The sequence below is a fragment of the Bos mutus genome, chromosome 26 (assembly GCF_027580195.1).
Source record: "Bos mutus isolate GX-2022 chromosome 26, NWIPB_WYAK_1.1, whole genome shotgun sequence".
In the NCBI taxonomy this organism is placed as follows: domain Eukaryota; kingdom Metazoa; phylum Chordata; class Mammalia; order Artiodactyla; family Bovidae; genus Bos; species Bos mutus.
This window is the reverse complement of record NC_091642.1, coordinates 37,837,671-37,859,153: the sequence shown is the minus strand read 5'-3', so window position 1 is coordinate 37,859,153 and position 21,483 is coordinate 37,837,671. Positions and strand designations below refer to the sequence as shown.

At 36.1% G+C, this 21,483-nt stretch overlaps 1 protein-coding gene across 1 annotated transcript in view; it reads left to right on the top strand.

Annotated features, from left to right (window-relative positions):
* Window positions 1-21,483, top strand: part of BTAF1 (B-TFIID TATA-box binding protein associated factor 1) — an 87,020-nt gene that overhangs the window by 25,365 nt on the left and 40,172 nt on the right. Inside the window, exons 5-14 of the mRNA XM_005905292.2 lie at window positions 5,283-5,446; window positions 8,105-8,241; window positions 9,804-9,933; window positions 10,193-10,261; window positions 11,251-11,340; window positions 12,251-12,346; window positions 12,453-12,629; window positions 13,327-13,467; window positions 14,285-14,409; window positions 16,915-17,035. Of these exons, the coding sequence (XP_005905354.1) occupies window positions 5,283-5,446; window positions 8,105-8,241; window positions 9,804-9,933; window positions 10,193-10,261; window positions 11,251-11,340; window positions 12,251-12,346; window positions 12,453-12,629; window positions 13,327-13,467; window positions 14,285-14,409; window positions 16,915-17,035 (1,250 nt within the window). The remainder of the gene's footprint in view (window positions 1-5,282; window positions 5,447-8,104; window positions 8,242-9,803; window positions 9,934-10,192; window positions 10,262-11,250; window positions 11,341-12,250; window positions 12,347-12,452; window positions 12,630-13,326; window positions 13,468-14,284; window positions 14,410-16,914; window positions 17,036-21,483) is intronic.

Sequence of the window (21,483 nt, the reverse complement as noted above, 5' to 3'; positions counted from 1 at the left end):
AGGAGATCAGTCCTGGGTGTTCTTTGGAGGGAATGATGTTGAAGCTGAAGCTCCAATACTTTGGCCACCTGATGTGGAGAGCTGACTCATTGGAAAAGACCCTGATGCTGGGAAAGATTGAGGGCAGGAGGAGAAGGGAACAACAGAGGATGAGATGGTTGGATGGCATCACTGACACAATGAACATGAGTTTGGGTGAACTCCGGGAGTTGGTGATGGACAGGGAGGCCTGGCCTACTGCGGTTCATGGGGTCACAAAAAGTCGGACACGACTGCGCGACTAAACTGAACTGAATCTCCTTTTGTGTTTATCTGTATTGTATGTGTCAGAATTTCCTTCCTTTTTAATAAGGCTGAATAATAATTCCGGTGTATGTTTACACCATGTTTTGTTTATTGATTCATCTGTCATTAGGCACTTGGGTTGCTTCTACCTTTTGGTTATTGTGAATAATGCTGCTGTGAACACAGACATGCAAATATCTATTGATATTCCTGCTTCCAGTTCTTTTGGGTCTATGCCCAGAAGTGAAATTATAAGATCATATGGTAATTCTATTTTTGATCTTTTTTTTTTTTTTTTTAACTGCCATATTGTTCTCCATAGTGCCTATTTCATTTTGTATTCTCACCAGCAGTCTATGAGGTTTTCAGTTTCTCCACATAACTTTATCAGCTATTGTTATTTTGATTTTTTGGTAGCAGCCGTACTAATAGGTATGAAATTATTTCATTTTCTGGCTGAAATAACATTCCATTGTATGAATATAACATTTTGTGTATTCATTCATTGTTTGAAGACATTTGGGTTGTTCCTGCCTTTTTGGCTTTTATGTAATGCTGCAATAAATGTTCATGTACAGATTTTTGTACATGTATGTTTTCATTTCTTCTATGTAGATACCTTTTGTTGACTATGAGGGCTACTCCATTTCTTCTAAGGGATACTTACCACACTAGTAGATATCATGGTCCTTTGACTGTGCAGATCACAACAAACTTGGAAAATTCTTAAAGAGATGGGAATACCAGACCACCTTATCTGCCTCCTGAGAAATATGTATATAGGTCAAGAAACAACAGTTAGAACCGGACATGGAACAATGGATTGTAAAATTGGGAAAGGAGTATGTCAGTTCTATATATCGTCACCCTACTTATTTAACTTGTATGCAGAGTACATCATGTGAAATGCTGGACTGGATGAAGCACAAGCTGAAATCAAGATTGCTGGGAGAAATATCAATAACCTCAGATATGCAGATGACACCACCTTTATGGCAGAAAGCGAAGAGGAACTAAGGAGCCTCTTGATGAAAGTGAAAGAGGAGAGTGAAAAAGCTGGCTTAAAACTCAGTGTTCAAAAAAAAATAAGATCATGGCATCCAGTCCCATCACTTCATGACAAATTGATGGGGAAGCAATGCAGACAGTGAAAGACTATTTTCTTGGGCTCCAAAATCATTGCAGATGGTGACTGTAGCCATGAAATTAAAAGATGCTTACTCCTTGGAAGGAAAGTTATGACCAACCTAGACAGCATATTAAAAAACAGAGACATTACTTTGTCAACAAAGGTCTGTCTAGTCAAGGCTATGGTTTTTCCAGTAGTCATGTATGAATGTGAGAGTTGGACTACAAAGAAAGCTGAGTGTAGAAGAATTGATGCTTTTGAACTGTGGTGTTAGAGAAGACTCTTGAGAGCCCCTTAGACAGCAAGGAGATCCAACCAGTCCATCCTAAAGGAAATCAGTCCTGAATGTTCATTGGAAGGACTGATGCTGAAGCTGAAGCTCCAATACTTTGGCCACCTGATGCGAAGAATTGATTCATTAGAAAAGACTGTTGCTGGGAAAGATTGCAGGCAGGAGGAGAAGGGGACGACAGGATGAGATGGTTGAATGGCATCACCAACTTGATGGACATGAGTTTGAGCAAGCTCTGGGAGGTGATGATGGACAGGGAAGCCTGGCGTGCTGCAGTCTGTGGGGTTGCAAAGAGTCGGACTTGACTGAGTGACTGAACTGAACTGATGTAGATTCCTAAGAATGGACTTGCTGGGTCTTGTGGTAACTGTTTTACTATTTGAGAAACTGCCAGACTGTTCTCCAGACTGGTTTCACCACTTCACATTCCTTTAACAGGATACAAATGTTCCAATTTCTCCACAATCCTTGCCAATGTTTGCTTATTATTCACTGATTTTGACTATATCTACACCAGTGACTATAAAGTGATACCTCACTGTCCTTTTGATTTGCATTTTTCTGATGACTAATGATGTTGAACATATATTCATGTGTTTATTGACCATTTCTATATATTTTTCTTTGGAGAGTTGTCTATTCATGTTGTTCGCCCATTTTTAAGTGGAATATCTGTTCTTTTATTAATGAGATATGAGTTCTTTATATATTCTGTGTATAAACCTCTTATCTAATAAATGATTGACAGATATTTCCTCCCATTCTATGCATTATCTTTTCACTTTCCTGACCTTCGAAGCATAAAGTTTTTAATTTTAATGAAATCCTGTTTATCTTTTTCCTTTTGTTTCTCAAGCTTTTTGATATCATACGTTAGAAGTTTTTGCCAAATCTGAGGTCATATTTATCCCTTTGTTTTCTCTAAGAGTTTCATAGTTTAACTCTTACTGTTAGGTATTTGATCTATTTTGAGCTTATTTTTGTATGTTGTGGGGTTAAGAGTCTTAACAGTTTTTTTTTCTTTTTGAGGGTTTTTTTTTTTTTGGTTGTTAATTATTTCTTTGGTTGCCCTGGGTCTTCCTTGTTGGGCAGAGGTTTTCTCTAGATGAGTGGGGGCTGCTCTGCTTGTGGAGCACAGGCTTGGCACTGTGGTGGCGTCACTTGTTGCAGAGCACAGGCTCCAAGTGCATGGACTTTAGTAGTTGTATCACGTGGGCTTAGTAGTTTCGGCTTGTGAGCTTTAGTTGCCCTGTGGCATGTGGAATCTTCCTGGGCCAGGGATCGAATTGGTATCCCCTTCATTGGCAGGTGGATTCTTAAACACCGTACCACCAAGGAAATCCCCAATATCGTTTTTTTATATGTGGCTATTCTGTTGTCTCAACACCATTTGTTGAAAAGATTCTTTTTTTCTCCATTGAATTGTTTTTGCACCCTTGTCTGCAGACATATAGTCTTATTTCTGAACTCTCAATTCTATTTGATTGATGACTGGGTCAGTATTTCATTGTCTTGATCACTGTTGCTTTCTAGAAGTAATTTTTAAAATCAGGAAGTATGACCCTCCAACTTTGTTGTTGTTTTTCAGGATTATTTTGGATATTCTTGGTCTCTTGCATTTCTGTATGAATTTTAAGATCAGTGTGTCAGTGTCTGTGAAAAACCAGCTGATATTTTGATAGAAATTGTTTTGAATCTGAATATCAATTTGAGAAGTACTACTGTCTTACTGTTAGGTATTCTGATCCATTAACATAGAATGTTCTTCCATTTATTGAGATCTTTAATTTCTTAAACTAATATTTTGTAGTTTTAAAAATATAAATTCTTAAGTTTTGCTTTTGATGTTATTAGAATTATTTTGTTATTTTTATATTTAAGTCGTTTGTTTATTCAAATCTTCTTCCCCTTCCCTGTTCTTTAGATGAGGGACTTTGTATAGCTTTACCTTTGAATTCACTTACACTTTGTCCTGTTATCTCAATTAAGTTGTTAAGCACATTTGTTGACTTAAAATTTTCAAGTATTGTTTAGTTCCAGACTCACTTTTAAAAAAAACTGGCATATTTTGCACATATAAGTCACCCTTTTCAAAGTATATGATTCTGTTTTTTAAAATAGTTTCTGTTTCTGTAATGAGGTATCCTGTCTTCTCATTATTGTGACAGTATCTTCCTTTACATTGAATATTGTTATATTAGTTGCTTAAAAATTTTGTCTTCCAGTTCCAACATCTAGGTGATTTAAGAATTGATCTCCATTAACTGGCTTTCTTTTGGGATGGGTTACATTTTCTTGATTCTTTGTATGTCAGTTATTTTGGATTGTATTTCTCATATTGTAAATGTTTATACTGCAGGCTAGATTCTGTTACATTCTTCAGAGTGTTTTGATTTGTTTGGTTGTTTTTGCTTGCTTGTTTTAATAGGTATTTAATTTGATGAAACTCAAATTGCAAACTCAATCTCATTTGTGGTGGGCAACAATTCAAATCTCAATTCAATTTTTAGCTTTATTTGAACTATTTGGAGTCTGTGCTGTCCGTGCATATTTCAGAGATCATCCAGAGATTGGGCTTTCTGTCTGGTTCTATTCTTTCTGGGTTTTTTCTCTATTTTCCAATAGTTATGCTGTTCCTGACTCTCTTTCCTCTAGTTTTTCAAGCCAGACATACTGGGTTTTTGCACAACTTTTAAATGTAGGATATGACTGCCCAATATACCGTAGACTGGGTCTACCTTTAGGCTAAAAAGGTTCAAAAATGGGAAAGTCACTTAATGCCGTGCTTTCTTCCAGGCACTGATAACTCCTCCAAGTATATGCCTACTTTTGTTCTCTTTCCAGTGCCTTCAGGTAGTTGTTTACTTTTTTTTTTTTGCTAGAATTTGTTATCTTTGGAGTCCAAAAGAACTTAGTCAGCTGTTATTGGAAACTAATGATAGAACCATATCTTGCAGCTTAAATATTTTAAGCCCAGATTTTTATTTTTAAAATGATATCTTTTGATCTATTTTCTATTGAAATATTGAGGGATTTTACTTGGAACATTCAAAATCTACTTTTATGCCTTTGTCTTTTATTTGGGGTATCAAATAGATAACTAAATAAATAGAGGACTATAAAGGCCACACTTGGAATAAACATGTATTTGTTGAGATCTTTTCTGTCAAATAGAGTCTAGATTTTTTTTTTAAAGCCTGGCTAGATATTTCGGAGAATGTACAAAGGGTAGCTATAAAAGAATAAGATTGGTTTATCTTCATAGGAATATATCTTATTTTATATATACTTGATAATTGACAGTTAGGGCAGTGGGGTAACATCAGTGAGTGATATTACTCCTAGAGTGTTTTTGTTAGCTAGAATGCTATTTTCCGAGATTCAGTAAAATATTGACTCTATTAGATAATAAAGTTTATGACATGTTCAGAGATTGTGAGTGGTGTGGTTTGTTTTATTATCAAGAGAGGTGTTCTAATAGTTTAAAAAACTTTTTTAATTTAATCGAGTTTGATCTTCATGTATAGAAAGCGTCTTAACTGATTTGAAAAAAATATATTTCTTTTTTGTTTAAAGGTGAAGTGGATCCTAAGGAGAGGATAGCACGCCAACGAAAGCTGTTACAGAAAAAACTTGGCCTTAATATGGGAGAAGCGATTGGAATGAGCACTGAAGAGCTCTTTAATGATGAAGATTTGGATTATACCCCAACTTCAGCAGCCCTTGTAAACAAACAACCTGTAGGTAAAACCTTTGGTTGTCTGACTGCAAGTAATAATACAGGCGATTTGCTTTTATTTTGATATGCAATTGCAATTAAAAAAAAAAGCGCTCCTTATTTCTGCTCATTGTTGCTTAGTGTCACCGTAATTTACTATCTCCATAAGTTGAATTTTTAGTGCTAGATTCTGAAGAGGTAGAAGGTAGCCTCTGCCTGCCTCATAGATGCTAGACTAGTAGATAAAAGCCGTGGTGGACCTTTCAGGAGACATTGGTGTTGAGAAATCATAGTTGCGCCAGTTGCTCTTTCTTTATTCTTCAATGAAGAAAAAAAATATTTCAGAGGGTAGGAGATAGTAAGGGCTATTATAGTTAGATATGCTGATACTGGAAATCTTTAGAGCTGGTTCTTTTGAGAAAGAGCAAACAGGATGAAAACTTTGAAACAGTGCAAAAGGACCTACGATATGAAGTAAGCGTCTTTGTGATAAATGATGGGCACACATTTCCCTGTATCTCACAGCAACCCTTTAGAAATTATTTGTCCTTTTTTCCTGAAATTTTCTGTGTACGCACAAGTCCTTGTTAAGCCACGTCTGCCTGTGTGTGTGGGCTTCCACGGTGAGACACAGTGGGAAAGAATCCATCTGCCAGTGCAGGAGACACAGGACACATGGGTTTGATCCCTGCATCAGGAAGATCCCCTGGAACAGGAGATGGTAACCCACTCTAGAATTCTTACCTAGAAAATTCCACGGACAGAGGAGCCTGGCAGACTGCAGTCCATGGGGTCATAAAGAGTCAGACATGACTGAGCATGCATCCATACCCGTCCATATATACAGACTGATCACCTTGGTTTTTGATAACTTCTTTCTGTTTATATGGCTGTACCATAATTTTGCTCTGTATTTTTCCTGTTTCTGTTTTTCCAATTCCCAGTGGATGCCTGTGTGCTTCTTTTTTTATACATTAAAATCTTCATAAGCTCCAGTAAAGGCTTTGGCTCTCTCTTCTCAGAAGAATGTACATACACGTGAAATAGTACCTTTCAGGGGATTTAGTGCTCTTCTTGGCCTGCTTTACATGAGACCCATGTCTTCTCATTCCCTTGGCCTTTCCTTTTGCTTGAGTAGAGAATGGTTCTATTTGCCATTATTCTAGTTGTCCTCTAAATCATTAGAATTTGTAAGTAAGTTTTTTAGCATTGAGGAGTGTGTGATGATGATGGGACTTTTGTAGACAAGGAAAAAAGAGTAGATTCTGGAGGGAAGAGTATAAAGAGGCAGAAAATATAATAACAAACATGAAAGAACAGAAAGATGGAGTATGAACTGAAGCATAAGATATAAATAAAAAGCAACAGAATAAAATAAATGAAAACAAACGTGATCACAGTGTGGTAATTGGATATTGTGTACGGAAATTAATAGGTGTATTAGAGAAAATAGGCTATAGACAGAATAATTGGAAAGGAGATGGCAGCAGCAAATTGGGCAGAATCCAAATTTGGTTGGCTTTAGATGTCAGGGGCCTTTGGGAAGAGTTGCTGAGGTTTGTTGTTGTATTATAGTGCTCATCACTGCTCTGCTGCCTTGTATATATGCTAGTGGTCCCTGGACCAAGTCTGTAGCAGGGCACCCACACCAGTGACCCTGACTGGTTGTGGTAATGTACATTTCAGTTGAGTCTTAAATCAGTTAAGGGCAGAAGGATTTTTAGGCTTGTATTAAAGCATTTTATTCACAGCCTTAATAATGTCTCCTATGAATGGAAGAAGGAGCAAAAGTGGTATGCAGTGAGTGGTTAAGAGGGAAAGACCGGTTACTTATCAGGTCTTCGTTCTTAGTTGTATCCGACCCTTTGTGACTCCTTGGACTGTAGCCTGCCAGACTCCTCTGTCCATATACTTTTCCAGGCAAGAATAGTGGAGTGGGTTGCCATTTCCTACTCCAGGGGATCTTCCCAACCCAGGGATTGAACCCGGGTCTCCTGTGTCTCCTGCATTGCTGCAGAATCCTACCTGCTGAGCCATCTGGGAAGCCAGTTACTTATGGCTATAATTACTTTTATTTTTTTAGTAGAAGATGATTATAATTTTTTTAAAAATTGACATTCTTAATGCTTACATTACGGCTTCCCTGGTAGCTCAGTTGGTAAAGAATCTGCCTGCAGTCCAAGAGACCCGGGTTCAATCCTGGGTCGGGAAGATCCCTTGGAGAAGGAAATGGCAAACCACTCCAGTATCCTTGCCTGGAAAATCTCACGGATAGAGGAACCTGGTGGGCTACAGTCCATGGGGTTGCAAAGAGTCGGGCATGACTGAGCGACTTCAGCGACTAACATGCTTACAACTTTTAGATTATATTATGTTTTTTTTAAGTTTCACCTCTTCAGAGTCCTCACTGGAGTCAGGATCATACATTTTTGCCACATCTATGACATAAAGTTAAGAAACACATGAGCTTTTCCTGGCAACTGGAAGAATAGGGAAGAAGGAAGAAGAGAGTGAAATTATGGTACAGCTATACAGCAGAATAGCATAAATCTGTCAAAGAAGAATGTAATCAGTTTCTTTATAGTGAAACTTATAGACTTTAGTCCTCTTCTGAGGCTGAGACTGTGGGTATATATTTTAACTTCAAAAGTTCAAACTGCACATTCTTTTATTCTTTTAGACTCTCCAGGCCGCTGAACTGATTGACTCAGAGTTTCGAACAGGAATGAGCAATAGACAAAAGAACAAAGCTAAAAGAATGGCCAAATTATTTGCAAAACAGAGATCCAGGGATGCAGTAGAAACGAATGAGAAGAGGTAGTAATCCTTTTTTTGCTCATTTATGTATGTATTTTAGTTATACCATTTTATTTAATTAAAGTTTTTTAAATTGAAGGATAATTGCTTTACAATATTGTGTTGTTTTCTGCCATACAACAGTGTGAATCAGTCATAACTGTGTGTGTGTGTGTCCCCTCTCTTTTGAGCCTACCTCCCACCTCACCCCCATCCCACCCATCTAGGTCGTCACAGAGTGCCAGGCTAGGCTCCGCATGTTATATAGCAGCTTCCCACTGGCTGTTTTACGTATGGTAGTGTAAATATGTCAGTGCTACTTCCTCAGTTTGTTTCATGCTCCCCTTCCCCTGCTGTGTCCATAAATCTGTTCTCTACATCTGTATCTCCATTCCTTCTCTGCAGGTAAGTTTATCAGTATGATTTTTTAGATTCCATATATGTGCATTAGTATATGATACTTGTTTTTCTTTGACTTATTTCACTCTGTATAATAGGCTCTAGGTTCATCCACCTTACTACAACTGACTCAGATCTGTCTTTTTATGGCTGAGTAATATTCCATTTTATGTGTGCATATATATATGCAACAACTTTATATTCATCTGTCAGTAGACATCTAGGTTGCTTCCATGTTCTGGCTTTTGTAAATAGTACTGCAGTGAACATTGGAGTACATGTGTATTTTTGAACTGTCATTTTCTCAGAGTATTTGCCCAGCAGTGAGATTGCTGGGCCATATGGTAGTTTATTCCTAATTTTTTAAGGAATCTCCACACTGTTCTCCTTAGTGGGTGTATCAACTTACATTCCCACCAACAGTGCAAGGAGGTTCCCTTTTCTCCATATCATCTCCAAAATTTATTGTTTGTAGACTTTTTTGATGATGGCCATTCTGACTGGTATGAGGCAATACCTCATTGTAGTTTTGATTTACATTTCTCTAATAATGATCCATTTTTTTGCTTATTTAAAACAGTGATGTTGGTTAACTTAAATCTTGGTCTGCTTGATTTCCAAAAACATTTTGATGACATTGCCTTTAGCTGTGGAGTACCGTTTGGATTGTTTTGCTCAATTGTCAGAGAGCGTATTTACTGTTACTAGAGACTAGGACAACTTCCCCAGGAAGATCCATATATGCAGATTTTTTTTTTTCCATAATAATTACGAGCTCTGAATGAGGATTGAAGATCTTCCAAGGGGAGTGCATTCCAGGTAAAGGGAACAAGTATAAATACCTGAATCATGTAATATTCAAGAAACAGAAAGGTTGTATGGCTGGGATGAGTAGACAGAAGTAAGAGTATTAGAGAGTGAATTCAGAGAGATGGCCTGAGGGCTACAAGTTAAGACTGCTACTTTTGTAAGGTGAGAACTGTCACCATATTACATCATATGTTTTTTGGCTGAGGGCTAAGCCAAATAGTAGGTAATAATCCAGGGTTATTTACCAAATCCTGTTGTAGGAAAGAGCTCTGTGGGTAAACACAGTCTACTTTCTTACATTCATTGTGGTCCACAGTGTTCTGTATTCACTTCTTTTAAATAAATGGTGACCTTTTTTTTTTTTTTTTTTTAAGCAATGATAGCACAGATGGGGAACCAGAAGAAAAGAGACGAAAGACATCAAATGTTGTTATTAATCAGTCTGCAGTTGATTCCAAAGTTCTGATTGATAATATTCCAGACAGCTCTCCCTTAATTGAAGAGGTACTACTGAAATACCCTGAAGCATCCTTTGAAATCATTTATAATTTTTTCATACTAATGTGTTAGTAGATGGTATATAATATAATAATCTGTTAATTGAGAAATTTTGTTATTAAAAATCAAAGTACTTTTTGTTAGTAAAATTTTTTGATTATTTAAAAGCCTGACTATTATTGTTAGTCCTACAAATAAATACACTTAAATTATTGGCATAAAATAGATCTTTTAAAGTAATATTAATTTGGTTTTTCTTATTCAGACAAATGAATGGCCTTTGGAAAGCTTTTGTGAAGAACTTTGCAATGACCTTTTTAATCCCTCCTGGGAGGTAGGATTTCTTCATTACAATTTCTCTCAACTCTGTTTTCTTTGCTAATGATAGAAACCATATCAATCATAATCTGTCTTGTCAGAGTCCTTATTTTTCCCCTATGTCCCTCTCAGAACCACTTGTCAGGGCACTTCATAAAGAGTTGCATATCTCTCTAAGTAAAAAACTTCCTTTGGAAGTGGACAGTTTTGATTAAGACCAGTAGTTTGCAAGTGGTAGCTTAGCCTCAGAAATATTTCTTCAAAAAAGATCTTGAACAGCTCTCAGTATGTAGAAGAGATGAAAGTGAAGTTCTTCTGGTTGAAATTGAGGGTTGGTAGTCTCAAAAGATTCTTTGGTTGGTCTCTGAGTAATTTTACAACACTGTTTTGGAATACCTTTTAGCTTTAGCTTTGCCTTTAACTTTCTGCTCCCAGATGTACTTCTGTTCGAAACTGTTCACGTTTTAACTCGAATGGGGCCTTTAGTAATGGGGGCAGTGTCGGTGGCGTGTTTCCCCTCCCAGGTGACATTGCAGAAGCTTCAGGGCTACAATAAAGTGTCAGTCATGAGACATTTTATTTAAATTGGCTTCCTTTGATGTTTAACACTGGTGGCTTTGAACCTTAGTTTTGATGTATTTATTTCTAAAATATTGGTGTTTGGACTATAAAGAACATTATATGATGCTTCTTTTCTCTCCTTTGCTGTAGATAATGCTGAATGCAAGTAGAGAGTAGAGGAATGACAGCCAAGCAGATTAGTATCTCAGAACTCAGCATAGCTATTTTTTGCCTTTTAAAAAAATAAAATCCATATAATCAAACTTGTGAGATAAATATATGTAACTCTTCTTGGATAGTAGAAGAAAAACACATTCTTGTGAAGTCCCACTCAGTTTGTTCCAATTTCTTAAAAATCTAGTATCCCTTTTTCATATTGAAGAAAAGTTAAACACTGTTTCTTAAGCATTTAACCTCCGATATTTGCTTCTTGGTTCTTTTTAGGTTCGACATGGTGCAGGCACTGGACTTAGGGAAATCCTTAAAGCTCATGGGAAAAGTGGTGGTAAAATGGGAGATAGCACTTTAGAAGAGGTGAGTGTAAGTGTAGTAAATCAAAATTATCATCAGATTTCAGTAGATCTCCTCTTTCTCAGGAAAGTAGCAGAGCATGTGCCATGAAGTAGAAATGAGAGGTAAATAGTAAGAAATATGGAGGGGTGAACATAAGGAAAAAGGTTAAAAAATTAGGAAGAGGTTTATTTATATTATAGATAGAGAAAGAATGAGTTCAGGGGAAAGATATGTTCAGAAATACAGAGTGGAAAAGTATGTAGAAGCACTCATATTTGAGCAGGGTGTAATAGATTAGAATGTAGAGTGAGATGAATGAGAGTATAGTTTAAAGGTCAATAAGCAGTGTGACTGGTGTAACATGGAGGCGGTAGTAATAGGCTAGATAATAGATACTTTGGCCACCTGATGCGAAGAACTGACTCATAGGAAAAGACCCTGATGCTGGGAAAGATTGAGGGCTGGAGGAGAAGGGGACGACAGAGGATGAGATGGTTGGATGGCATCTTGGACTTGATGGACATGAGTTTGAGCAAGCTCTGGGAGTTGGTGATGGACTGGGAAGCCTGGCGTGCTGCAGTCTATGTGGTCGCAAACAGTCGGACACAACTGAGCGACTGACCCGAACTGAATAGATGTAGTTGATATTACAACAACCTTAAGTGGTTTCTCAATTTCTCTGGGAGTGCAAGTAAAATAATAGAATTCATGAATTTTATAGATTTTGGTACAGTATATCCAAATAAATAATCATCAAAGAAGATGTGGTTAATATTGAAGGTAGTAACTGGGACTGTTCCATAGTTTGGTTATTGTTCCTACAGCTAAAATAATCTGTCCCAGTGTTTTGTTTTAGTTTGCTGTAATAGTTTAGTTTTGATTTTTGGACCTAATATGTTTTAATGTGTTATTAAAATGATAATTTTAACAGATGATTCAACAGCATCAAGAGTGGTTGGAAGACTTGGTTATTAGACTCCTTTGTGTGTTCGCTTTAGACAGATTTGGAGACTTTGTTTCTGATGAAGTAAGTATCCTAAGGGAGGCTTTACCCAATCAGATTTCAGATTCTTAAAATATATATATATATTTTTTTTTTGCAAATGTGAATTTTCTTGCTTTCTCATTTTTAGGTTGTGGCACCGGTTCGTGAAACTTGTGCTCAGACGTTAGGTGTGGTGTTAAAACACATGAATGAAACAGGAGTTCATAAGACTGTGGATGTGCTGCTTAAATTACTTACACAAGAACAGTGGGAAGTTAGACATGGTGGTCTGCTAGGAATAAAGTATGCTTTGGCAGTTCGTCAGGTAAACACTTCAGTTTTTGAAGCATGTATGGGAGAGTTTTCCCCCTCTTAGTTTATTCTCATTAATTAAATGAACTGGCTCTAGATTCTTAGTGTTACAGATAAGCCAGTCCTTCAAGATTTGTCTCCTTGAGGTAGTATCATAGAGACAGGTGATGCTACTAACAATTTAAGTATGAATTAAAAGAGAATTATGCTTGGAAACCTGTTTCTGTTTCATAGCAAGCCCAATTCTCAGTGAGATTTCTAGTGTATGATCACAGGAGTAACCTTTGGGTGCTGACTGTTGGGGCAATTGAAAAGAGGGTAGGTTGGAGTAATGAGAAGCAGGAAGAGATGATTTTCTTTTTTCTTTTCTCATATTCCCCTTGGTTGTCAGTGATTGAGATAGAAGTTCAGGTTCTAGCATAGGAGTATATATGTTTGTGTATTCACAGTGGGAATTCATGTTCCTGCCTTGAAAACACGTTCTGATGTTTCAAGTCACATTGAATAGCGAAGTATTAATACTGTTATGTTCTTTTTCAAATGAGATTAATTACATAGGCGTCTAATGACACTGTTTTCATTTCTGTTTACATGATTCTTTTAAAATAAATATTGGAATTTATACTTTTGTATGTTAATTTAATAAAAGATTTTTTAAGCACATCACTTGCACTATAGAAATTAATCTGTTTTGGTGTACTCTTTTACAGGATGTAATTAATACTTTATTGCCTAAAGTTTTAACTAGAATAATTGAAGGACTCCAGGATCTTGATGATGATGTCAGAGCTGTTGCTGCAGCATCATTAGTACCTGTGGTAGAAAGCCTTGTGTATCTTCAGACACAAAAAGTAAATATTTTTGCATTTTTTTCCTATAGAGCCTTTTACATTTGTTGTGTAGCGTGTTAGAACAAACATTGAGGTTGGTTTTTTTTTTTTTTTTTACATCTCCATTTTTCTTATGTCAGCCCTCTGGTGCATAAGATCTTGATATATATATTCTTGGGAAGAATGAATTGTGTCTTTTTATTCCCTTTCATGTACAGAATATGTGGAGAACTTCCTTAAAAAGAAAGCAACCATTCCTTGTTCATTTCATTCCTGGTTTTTAGGCAAATGAGATTTTTGCTTGTTTTGATTTTGACTTTTGATTTTTTATTATGTTTTCATTTTTGAAATGCCTCTTTTAAGGTCCATCTGATTTCCCTCTATTGTTAAAACCAGAACATGTGTATTTGAGAGTACTTCGAAAGCTCAGAAAATAAATTTGTCTTTTCATGATGATTAAGAACGTTTTAACTATATTAAAATTGCTCAGAGGGTCCTGACATATATGTGTAAGCTGTATTGTTTTCAAAGTTTATGATTCTTTTTTATGGAAAATACAGTTGGGATATCTTATTTCTTGAATTCTCCATCCATTATGAACCTCGCTAGAAAGGTAAATGCCAAACAAAGTAGAGCTGAGTGGCATTAAAAAGAAGGGTAGAGAATTGTTGAAGACGAATAATGTTTCCTCCTTAACTTTACTCAGAACTGGGATTATCCAAGGTCATTGGGGTTGTATATGTTATTGAATCAATAGTGACTCCTGAAATACAGTTTGGCATGGCTGGTGAATATTTCTTGCAAAATTAATAACTTTTTTTGATAACCAATCTTATAGGTACCTTTCATTATAAATACATTATGGGATGCTCTTCTGGAACTAGATGATCTAACAGCTTCAACAAATAGTATTATGACTCTTCTGTCATCCTTGTTAACTTATCCTCAGGTTCAACAATGCAGGTAATTATTTCTATTCAATGGAATAAAGTAGAAAGTGTTTACATACAGTTCCAGATAATTAAACATATGATAGTCTAGAATCTTTTAGAACAGCACTGTAAGTAGGGGATGCCAAAGACAGTTATTTTCAGGAGGACTTTTCTTCTTCATTCTCTAGCCACCAGCTCTTTGGGGGCAGAAACTTAGAGAGGCTATATTCTTGGGTTAATTCCATTATATAATCATTCAACTTGTTAATCCTATCATAGTTAACTTTAGATAAACAGTTATCCATTTTATTTTCACCCCTAGCTCTAGACTATAGAATTTTGTAGCCTTTGTGACTGTGGTTAATAGAATTATCAGTGAACATCAGTTTTACATTTCCAAATTTTGCTACTCTGTAAGCATTTTCTTCATGATGTTCACAAAGAAATATTTTGATTTCAATAATCACTTAACAGGAAGGGAATACATAATAATGTAATACAATGTTCAAAAGCAGAGAATGGGTAAAGCAAAGACATAAACCAAAAATTTAGTGTCATTTATTTTACTGTCTTGATATCTGAAATGAAGCTTAGCTAATTAATGTATTCCCTGCCTTTTAGACTGGCTCCTAAATATTAATATCTTTGGAGATACAGAAAAAAAAATTAGATGAAAAAGTTAATTACTCTTCTTAGGCTAGTAAGTGTATTCAATGAATGTTTATGTAATTATGATTATAAATGATTTCTGGTCCTGTGAGTAAATCTGTTTCCAATGAAAATCATTGATGTGTGAAAAACATCACACATGTTTTTCATGTTTCACAAATAAATGTTTTCTTGATTTCAGTAATCACTTATCAGGAAGGGAGAGAATGTTTCAGGTAATACTGACCTGCGGTCGTCCTTCAATGTTAAATTTAGGCTAGTGGGACAACCCAAAATTGGAATAGCAAAATAAGTGCCTATAAAGTGAAGAGAAAAATTGAAATGGTAGTGCATATATGGTGTTTCCTGATTTTCAGACACTTTCATTGGTATAAGGGTTAAATGAGTTAATCTGTGTGAAAGCCCTTCTCAAGCTGCAAAATGCAAGAATTCTTAATTATTATTAGGGGTTGGCAAACTTTTTCTGTCCAGATAGTGAGGCTTTGGCTTTGTAGCCATATGATCTCTGTCAAAGCTACTCAACTCTGTCTGTGTAGCACAAAAGCGCTTGTAGATAATACATAAAGGAATGAACGTACCTGTAATTCTATAAAACTTTATTTAAAAACTCATGTAGAGTGAACTTGAACTGTGAGCCTTGGTTTGTTTGCACTTGCCCTAAAAAATAAAAAAGGCTTTGGACTTAAAAAATATATGTATATAATCAAGTGGACAGTGTTGGAAAAGCTAGATAATGTAAAAACAAAATCAAAGAATGTAGTGAAAATTCTGTTAATTCAGTGTGAAATAATGTAGTTTTCGATCTTTTTTTTTTTTTCAAAATTGCCTTAGAAAATTTGCTTCATATGTTGTGATATTTGGCAGATACTTTCCAGCTTATGTAAGAAGAAATGCAGCATGTATTTGGAGCATGAAGAGTTACACTATTAACAAGACCTGCTATAATGCTTTTTCATATTTGAGTCTATTTTATGTCTGTGTGTGCATGTGTTTAAGTTGTAATTTTATAAGTAAATTTACTAGATGTGTAAATAAATGTAAAAGGCGACGTTCATTTAAATCTGCAAGTAATGAAAATATCATTAAAAGATGGACCTCCTGAGAGGAGCCAAAAGAACAGATAATTACACTGACATATTCTTTTTTCCTCATGTGTTTTTCTATCGAGGTATATATTTCAAATGCTACTTATAAATAATTTGCTAATTTGAGGTGACTTTTATAAATGACTCATGGATGTGACAGGAATCCTATGGTCCAAGTTGTTAGCCAACTCGTGCCTTTGCTTGCTTTCACATTTAAAATCTAATCTGTGAGAAGGAAGATAATTTGAGTTTGCCATAAAATTTAGTAATGCTAGTTTAGGATAACAAATTCCAAAGCTACTACCATTACCATCTCTTGCTTCTTTTGATATGTGATAGAGATGGCCTCAAAGGGGTATATAAATTCTGTGCACCTATTGGTTACCTGTTGGAGTTAATAGTAGGAAAGGATTAAGGATTAACAATCCTGATTTGTGTGTAGGCGGACTATCAACTAAGATACATGTCCCATTTTCCTGAGTGAGAACAGACTGAGAATAAATGCAGTTATATTGAAAAGTTCTAATTTGATAGAGGTGATTTATGGTATTAGTGCCACAGAATAACCTCATGTTAATGTTTCTGCATTTGTTCTATTCTGGTGGTACAATAACAGTTTCGTATGAGGGTGTTAAGCAAGTGTTCATAGGAAAATTGTATTGTCTTTTTAGAATTTATTCATCAAAAAAGTTGCTAGGTCCATAAGGAAATGATATTTAGATGATGTATCAACAGAATTTCAGCTAAGGATGAGTAAGATTGACCTGTGTCTTCTTCATTAGTATTCAGCAGTCACTCACAGTTTTAGTTCCACGTGTCTGGCCTTTTTTGCATCACACTATATCATCAGTTCGAAGAGCGGCCTTGGAGACTCTGTTCACTTTATTATCAACACAAGACCAGGTAAGAACTAATACTACAGTAATCTTGAAATTTTTAGAGATTAATTTTGTAAGATCAATCTGACCACCAGCTTACCCTTGCTTCACATAAATATCAGGAGAATGCTAGGGCTAGTAAAATTGGTATGGTGACTATGTAGATACATAAAAATATAATCATCACAAGGGCAGAAATATTTTAATACTGTTCTAGATTGTATTCCCAGCCCATGGAATACTGCTTAACACAAAGGTGGCTCTCAGTAAGTTTTTGTTGAACCAAAGATTAAATCATCCCTTCCTGTCAAAGATCATGTTATTCATTCTTTGCCTGCTCTGTATGGTTGACAGTTGGATGGTTGGCAAAAACCATCCCAGGTTAGAAGGCTACCTGTGAAGCTCTGCAGTGTGACTTGAAAAGACTGATAATACAATTGCTAGGCACTTACTTCCTTTTAAGGAATACTCAGTCTTAAGAGCATTTTATTTCCAAGGAGTAACACATTGAAATGCCTACAGAGAACCTTCAGGTAATATCACTGTGTAAATAGAAATCTGTTATGAGCTGAGTAATCCTTGCCCTGTCTGTAAAAGGCTTCACATTCCTGTTTTAAAAATAGACCTAAAGGTCAAACAAAATACTAGAATTTCGGGAAACATCATAAGGAATCCATTTCTTATGCTGTTACTTACAGGTGCTGCAGTTTGAGCCAGTGGTCTTTAAAAAACAATGCTTAATTTTCTTTTAGACTATATATTAATACTGTGGATAAATGTCTCTTTTGTGTTCATCAACCATGCATTCCTATGTGAATTAGGAATATTCCATGTAGACCTACTTTAATTTACAGCACAGTATTGTGTTGCACTACCATGAATCAACATTTGTAAATTTCCTTTTGCATTATCATTTTTGTCTGATCAGAATCTTCTAAGAAAAAACTATCATGTCCATTTTATTAATATAATGCTTAGTTGATCAGGCATGGGTTCTGAGTTTTCACATTATTATTATTATTATTTTTTTCGGTTTTGTGAGTTTGGCCTAAGTGTTTTTGATGTAAATATTCTTAAATTCACTTTAGATAGACCTGTTAAAATGATCACATTTCTTCCCTTCATATTGTTGTTTTGTTTTTTTAATACACTTTACTTTTAGGAGCAATTTTAGGTTTACAGAAAAGCTGAGCAGGAAGTCCATAGTTCCTATATGCCCCTACCCATATGCACAGTTTCCCCTTTAGCTAACATGCATTAGTGTAGTGCATTTGTTGCAGTTGATGAACCAGTATTGATACATTATTAACTAAAGCCCACAGTTTACTCTAGGGATTATTATTTATAGTGTAGATTCTATGGGTTGACATATGTACAGTGGTATGTGCTCACCATGAGAGTATCATAAGGAATAGTTTCACTGCGCTAAAAAATGCCTGTGCTGCACCTGTGCATTTCCACTTTTCCTCCCTTCACAGCGTTAGCAACCACTACTCTTTTATTGTTCTCATACTTTTCCCTTTTCCAGAATACCACATAGTTGGAGTTACGTAGTATGTGGGCTTCCCTGGTGGCTCAGATGATAAAGAATCTGCCTGCAATGCAGGAAACTTGGGTTTGATCCCTGGGTTGGAAAGATCCCCTGGAGAAGGAAATGGCTACCCATTCCAGTATTCTTGCCTGGAGAATTCCGTGGACAGGGGAGCCTGGCAGGCTGCAGTCCATGGGGTGGCAAAGAGTTGGACACGACTGAGCCACACACACATGTAGTATATTGCCTTTTAATAGTGGCTTCTGTTTCATTTAGCATTACAAAATTAAGGTTTCTCTATGTCTTTTTTATAACTTGATAGTTAATTTCTTTTTATCACTTTATAATATTGCATTGTATGGATGTGACACAGTTCATATATTCACCTGTTAAAGGATATTTTCATTTCTTTCTGTTTTTATCAGTTTGAATGAAGTTTTAAACATTTGTGTGTCGGTTTTGGTATGGGCATAGTTTTCAGTGCACTTGGGTAAATACTAAAGCGCACAATTGCTGGATCATATGCTAAGAATATATTTAATTTTATAAGAAAACGTCTTCCAAAAATGTCTGTACCAATTTACATTTCCACCATCAATGAATTAGGAGTTTCTGTTGCCGTATATCCTCCCCCCAGCAATTGATGTTGTCAGTGTTGTTGATTTTAGCCTTTCTATAAGTGTGTAGTGGTATCTCACTATAGTTTAAACTTGAAGTTCTCTAATGATATATGATGTTGAACATCTTTTCATATGCTTATCTTTAGTAATTTTGTTTTGTTTTGCAAAACCGTAAGACTTTATAAGGAAGATAGCCTGAATCTTACAACTTATCCTACCATAAGTACGTATGCATATATGCTTGTCTCTAAAATGTTTTTGTATAGAACCACAGTTAATAAGTTATTTATAAATTCTCTTTTTTAAAAATTTATTTGCCTGCACCACATGGTTTGGAGGATCCTAATTCCTTGACCAGGGATGGAATCTGGGCCCTGGGCAGTTGAAGCATGAAGTCCCAACCACTGGACTGCCAGGAAATTCCCGAAATCTCATTTGTATTAGGCTCTTTTATGACATACTTTGAAGATAAATTGTTTAATCCCTGTGCCTTTATCTCTGATGTTAACATGTGAAAGTATTAGCAAATCTGGCTTCTCAGGGAGTATGAAATAAGAACTCTTAGGCAAACCAAATTAATTTTATTTGGTAATGACTTAAAAGGAGAAGGCAATGGCACCCCACTCCAGTACTGTTGCCCGGAAAATCCCATGGATGGAGGAGCCTGGTAGGCTGCAGTCCATGGGGTCGCATAGAGTTGGACATGACTGAAACGACTTAGCAGCAGCAGCAGCAGCAGCAGCAGCAGCAATGACTTAAAATCAGGATGTAACTTTTTTGGGGGGGGGGGGGCTGAACTAAGAGCTTGACAAAGTGAAGTAATTTATCATTTGTTTTTCCTTTTTTAAAAAAGTTTTTATTGGAGTTTAGTTTATCATGTGTGAGCTTCTGCTGTGCAGCAAAATGAATCATACGTATATATTCATTTTTTTAGGTTCTCTTCCCATGTAGAGCATTACTTGATTTTACTTTCTATAGACTGTATTTATTCATGCAAGTTTATATATGAATGTATATGTTTATCTGTAAATTACTTCACTGGAATGTCTAGATTAATTCGTGTTCATAACCACTATATTTAATAGTGGTTTTAGTCAGAACTCAACTTAGGAACCCTTCCCTGGTGGCTCAGAGGATAAAGCATCTGCCTGCCATGCGGGAGACCGGGGTTTGATCCCTGGGTTGGGAAGATCCCCTGGAGAAGGAAATGGCAACCCACTCCAGTATTCTTGCCTGGAGAATCCCATGGACAGAGGAGCCTGGTGGGCTACAGTCCACGGGGTCGCAAAGAGTCGGACATGACTGAGCAACTTCTCTTTCTTTCAACTAGGAAAATATATTCTGGACATTAACCTCTAGTTTAGCCATATTTTGTTGACTGGGTAAGCTTTTCCATTCTCTTTGCATCAGAGTCACCTTCTGAGTCATTGAAAATTTTAGTACATAAAAGTATTGATTTTTATTTGAAAGGCAAGCATTAGCATGATGCTTATAAATTTAGCATGAAGATATACATGAGGTTGAGTTGGAATTTGGGGGCATATTTAGTCCAGGATGTAAGAAAATTTACTGTATGCATATTTAGAGAAGGGAATAAAGACCAAAAAAACAGAGCTGACTGAGACTTTGGCATTTGAGAACATTAGCATAATTAGGTATTGGTCAGATTTTATAAAGGTATGAAAAGAGAGCAAAGTTTAAATATTTATCTAACTTTCAATAAATATTGGTTGGACAAATAAAACAAGGCGTTACAAGTTGTCTAATTATAGAATTGGGTTTTGTTTTTTGGCAATGGGCCAAAATAGGATTTCAGACCAAATTAGTAGAGGAGCTGAGAACTCAGTATGATTCATAACTTTGATGTAGCTTCTTTCCAGATTTTCTTCCCTGCAACCCCATATCATTTGATATGGAGATAGAAATGATGATACCTACTGACATGAATCAGGTGTTCATGGTACATGATAATCAGATTGCTGCTCCCCCCTGCCGCCCACATCTACACACTTTATGGGTGTGCTTGTGGGAAGATAAAAGAGGGGGCATAGCAAAACGGTGCTGGCAAGATCTTATCCCACTTAAGATGCCAATTTTTCCAGTTAGGGATTTATTGCAATCCTACAATTGTGGGAAATTTTCCATATTACCAACTATTCCTTGTGACTTTGATTATTCTCATAATCAAGGTAGATTTGTTCAACAGTTATTTTAGTGCCTACTATGTGCCTACAATTTTCTAGATACTGATTGGTAAGAGAAAAGTTCTGTTTCCGTCTGTAGAGCTTAAAACAGGAAGGTAAGCAAGACAGAAGAAGACAA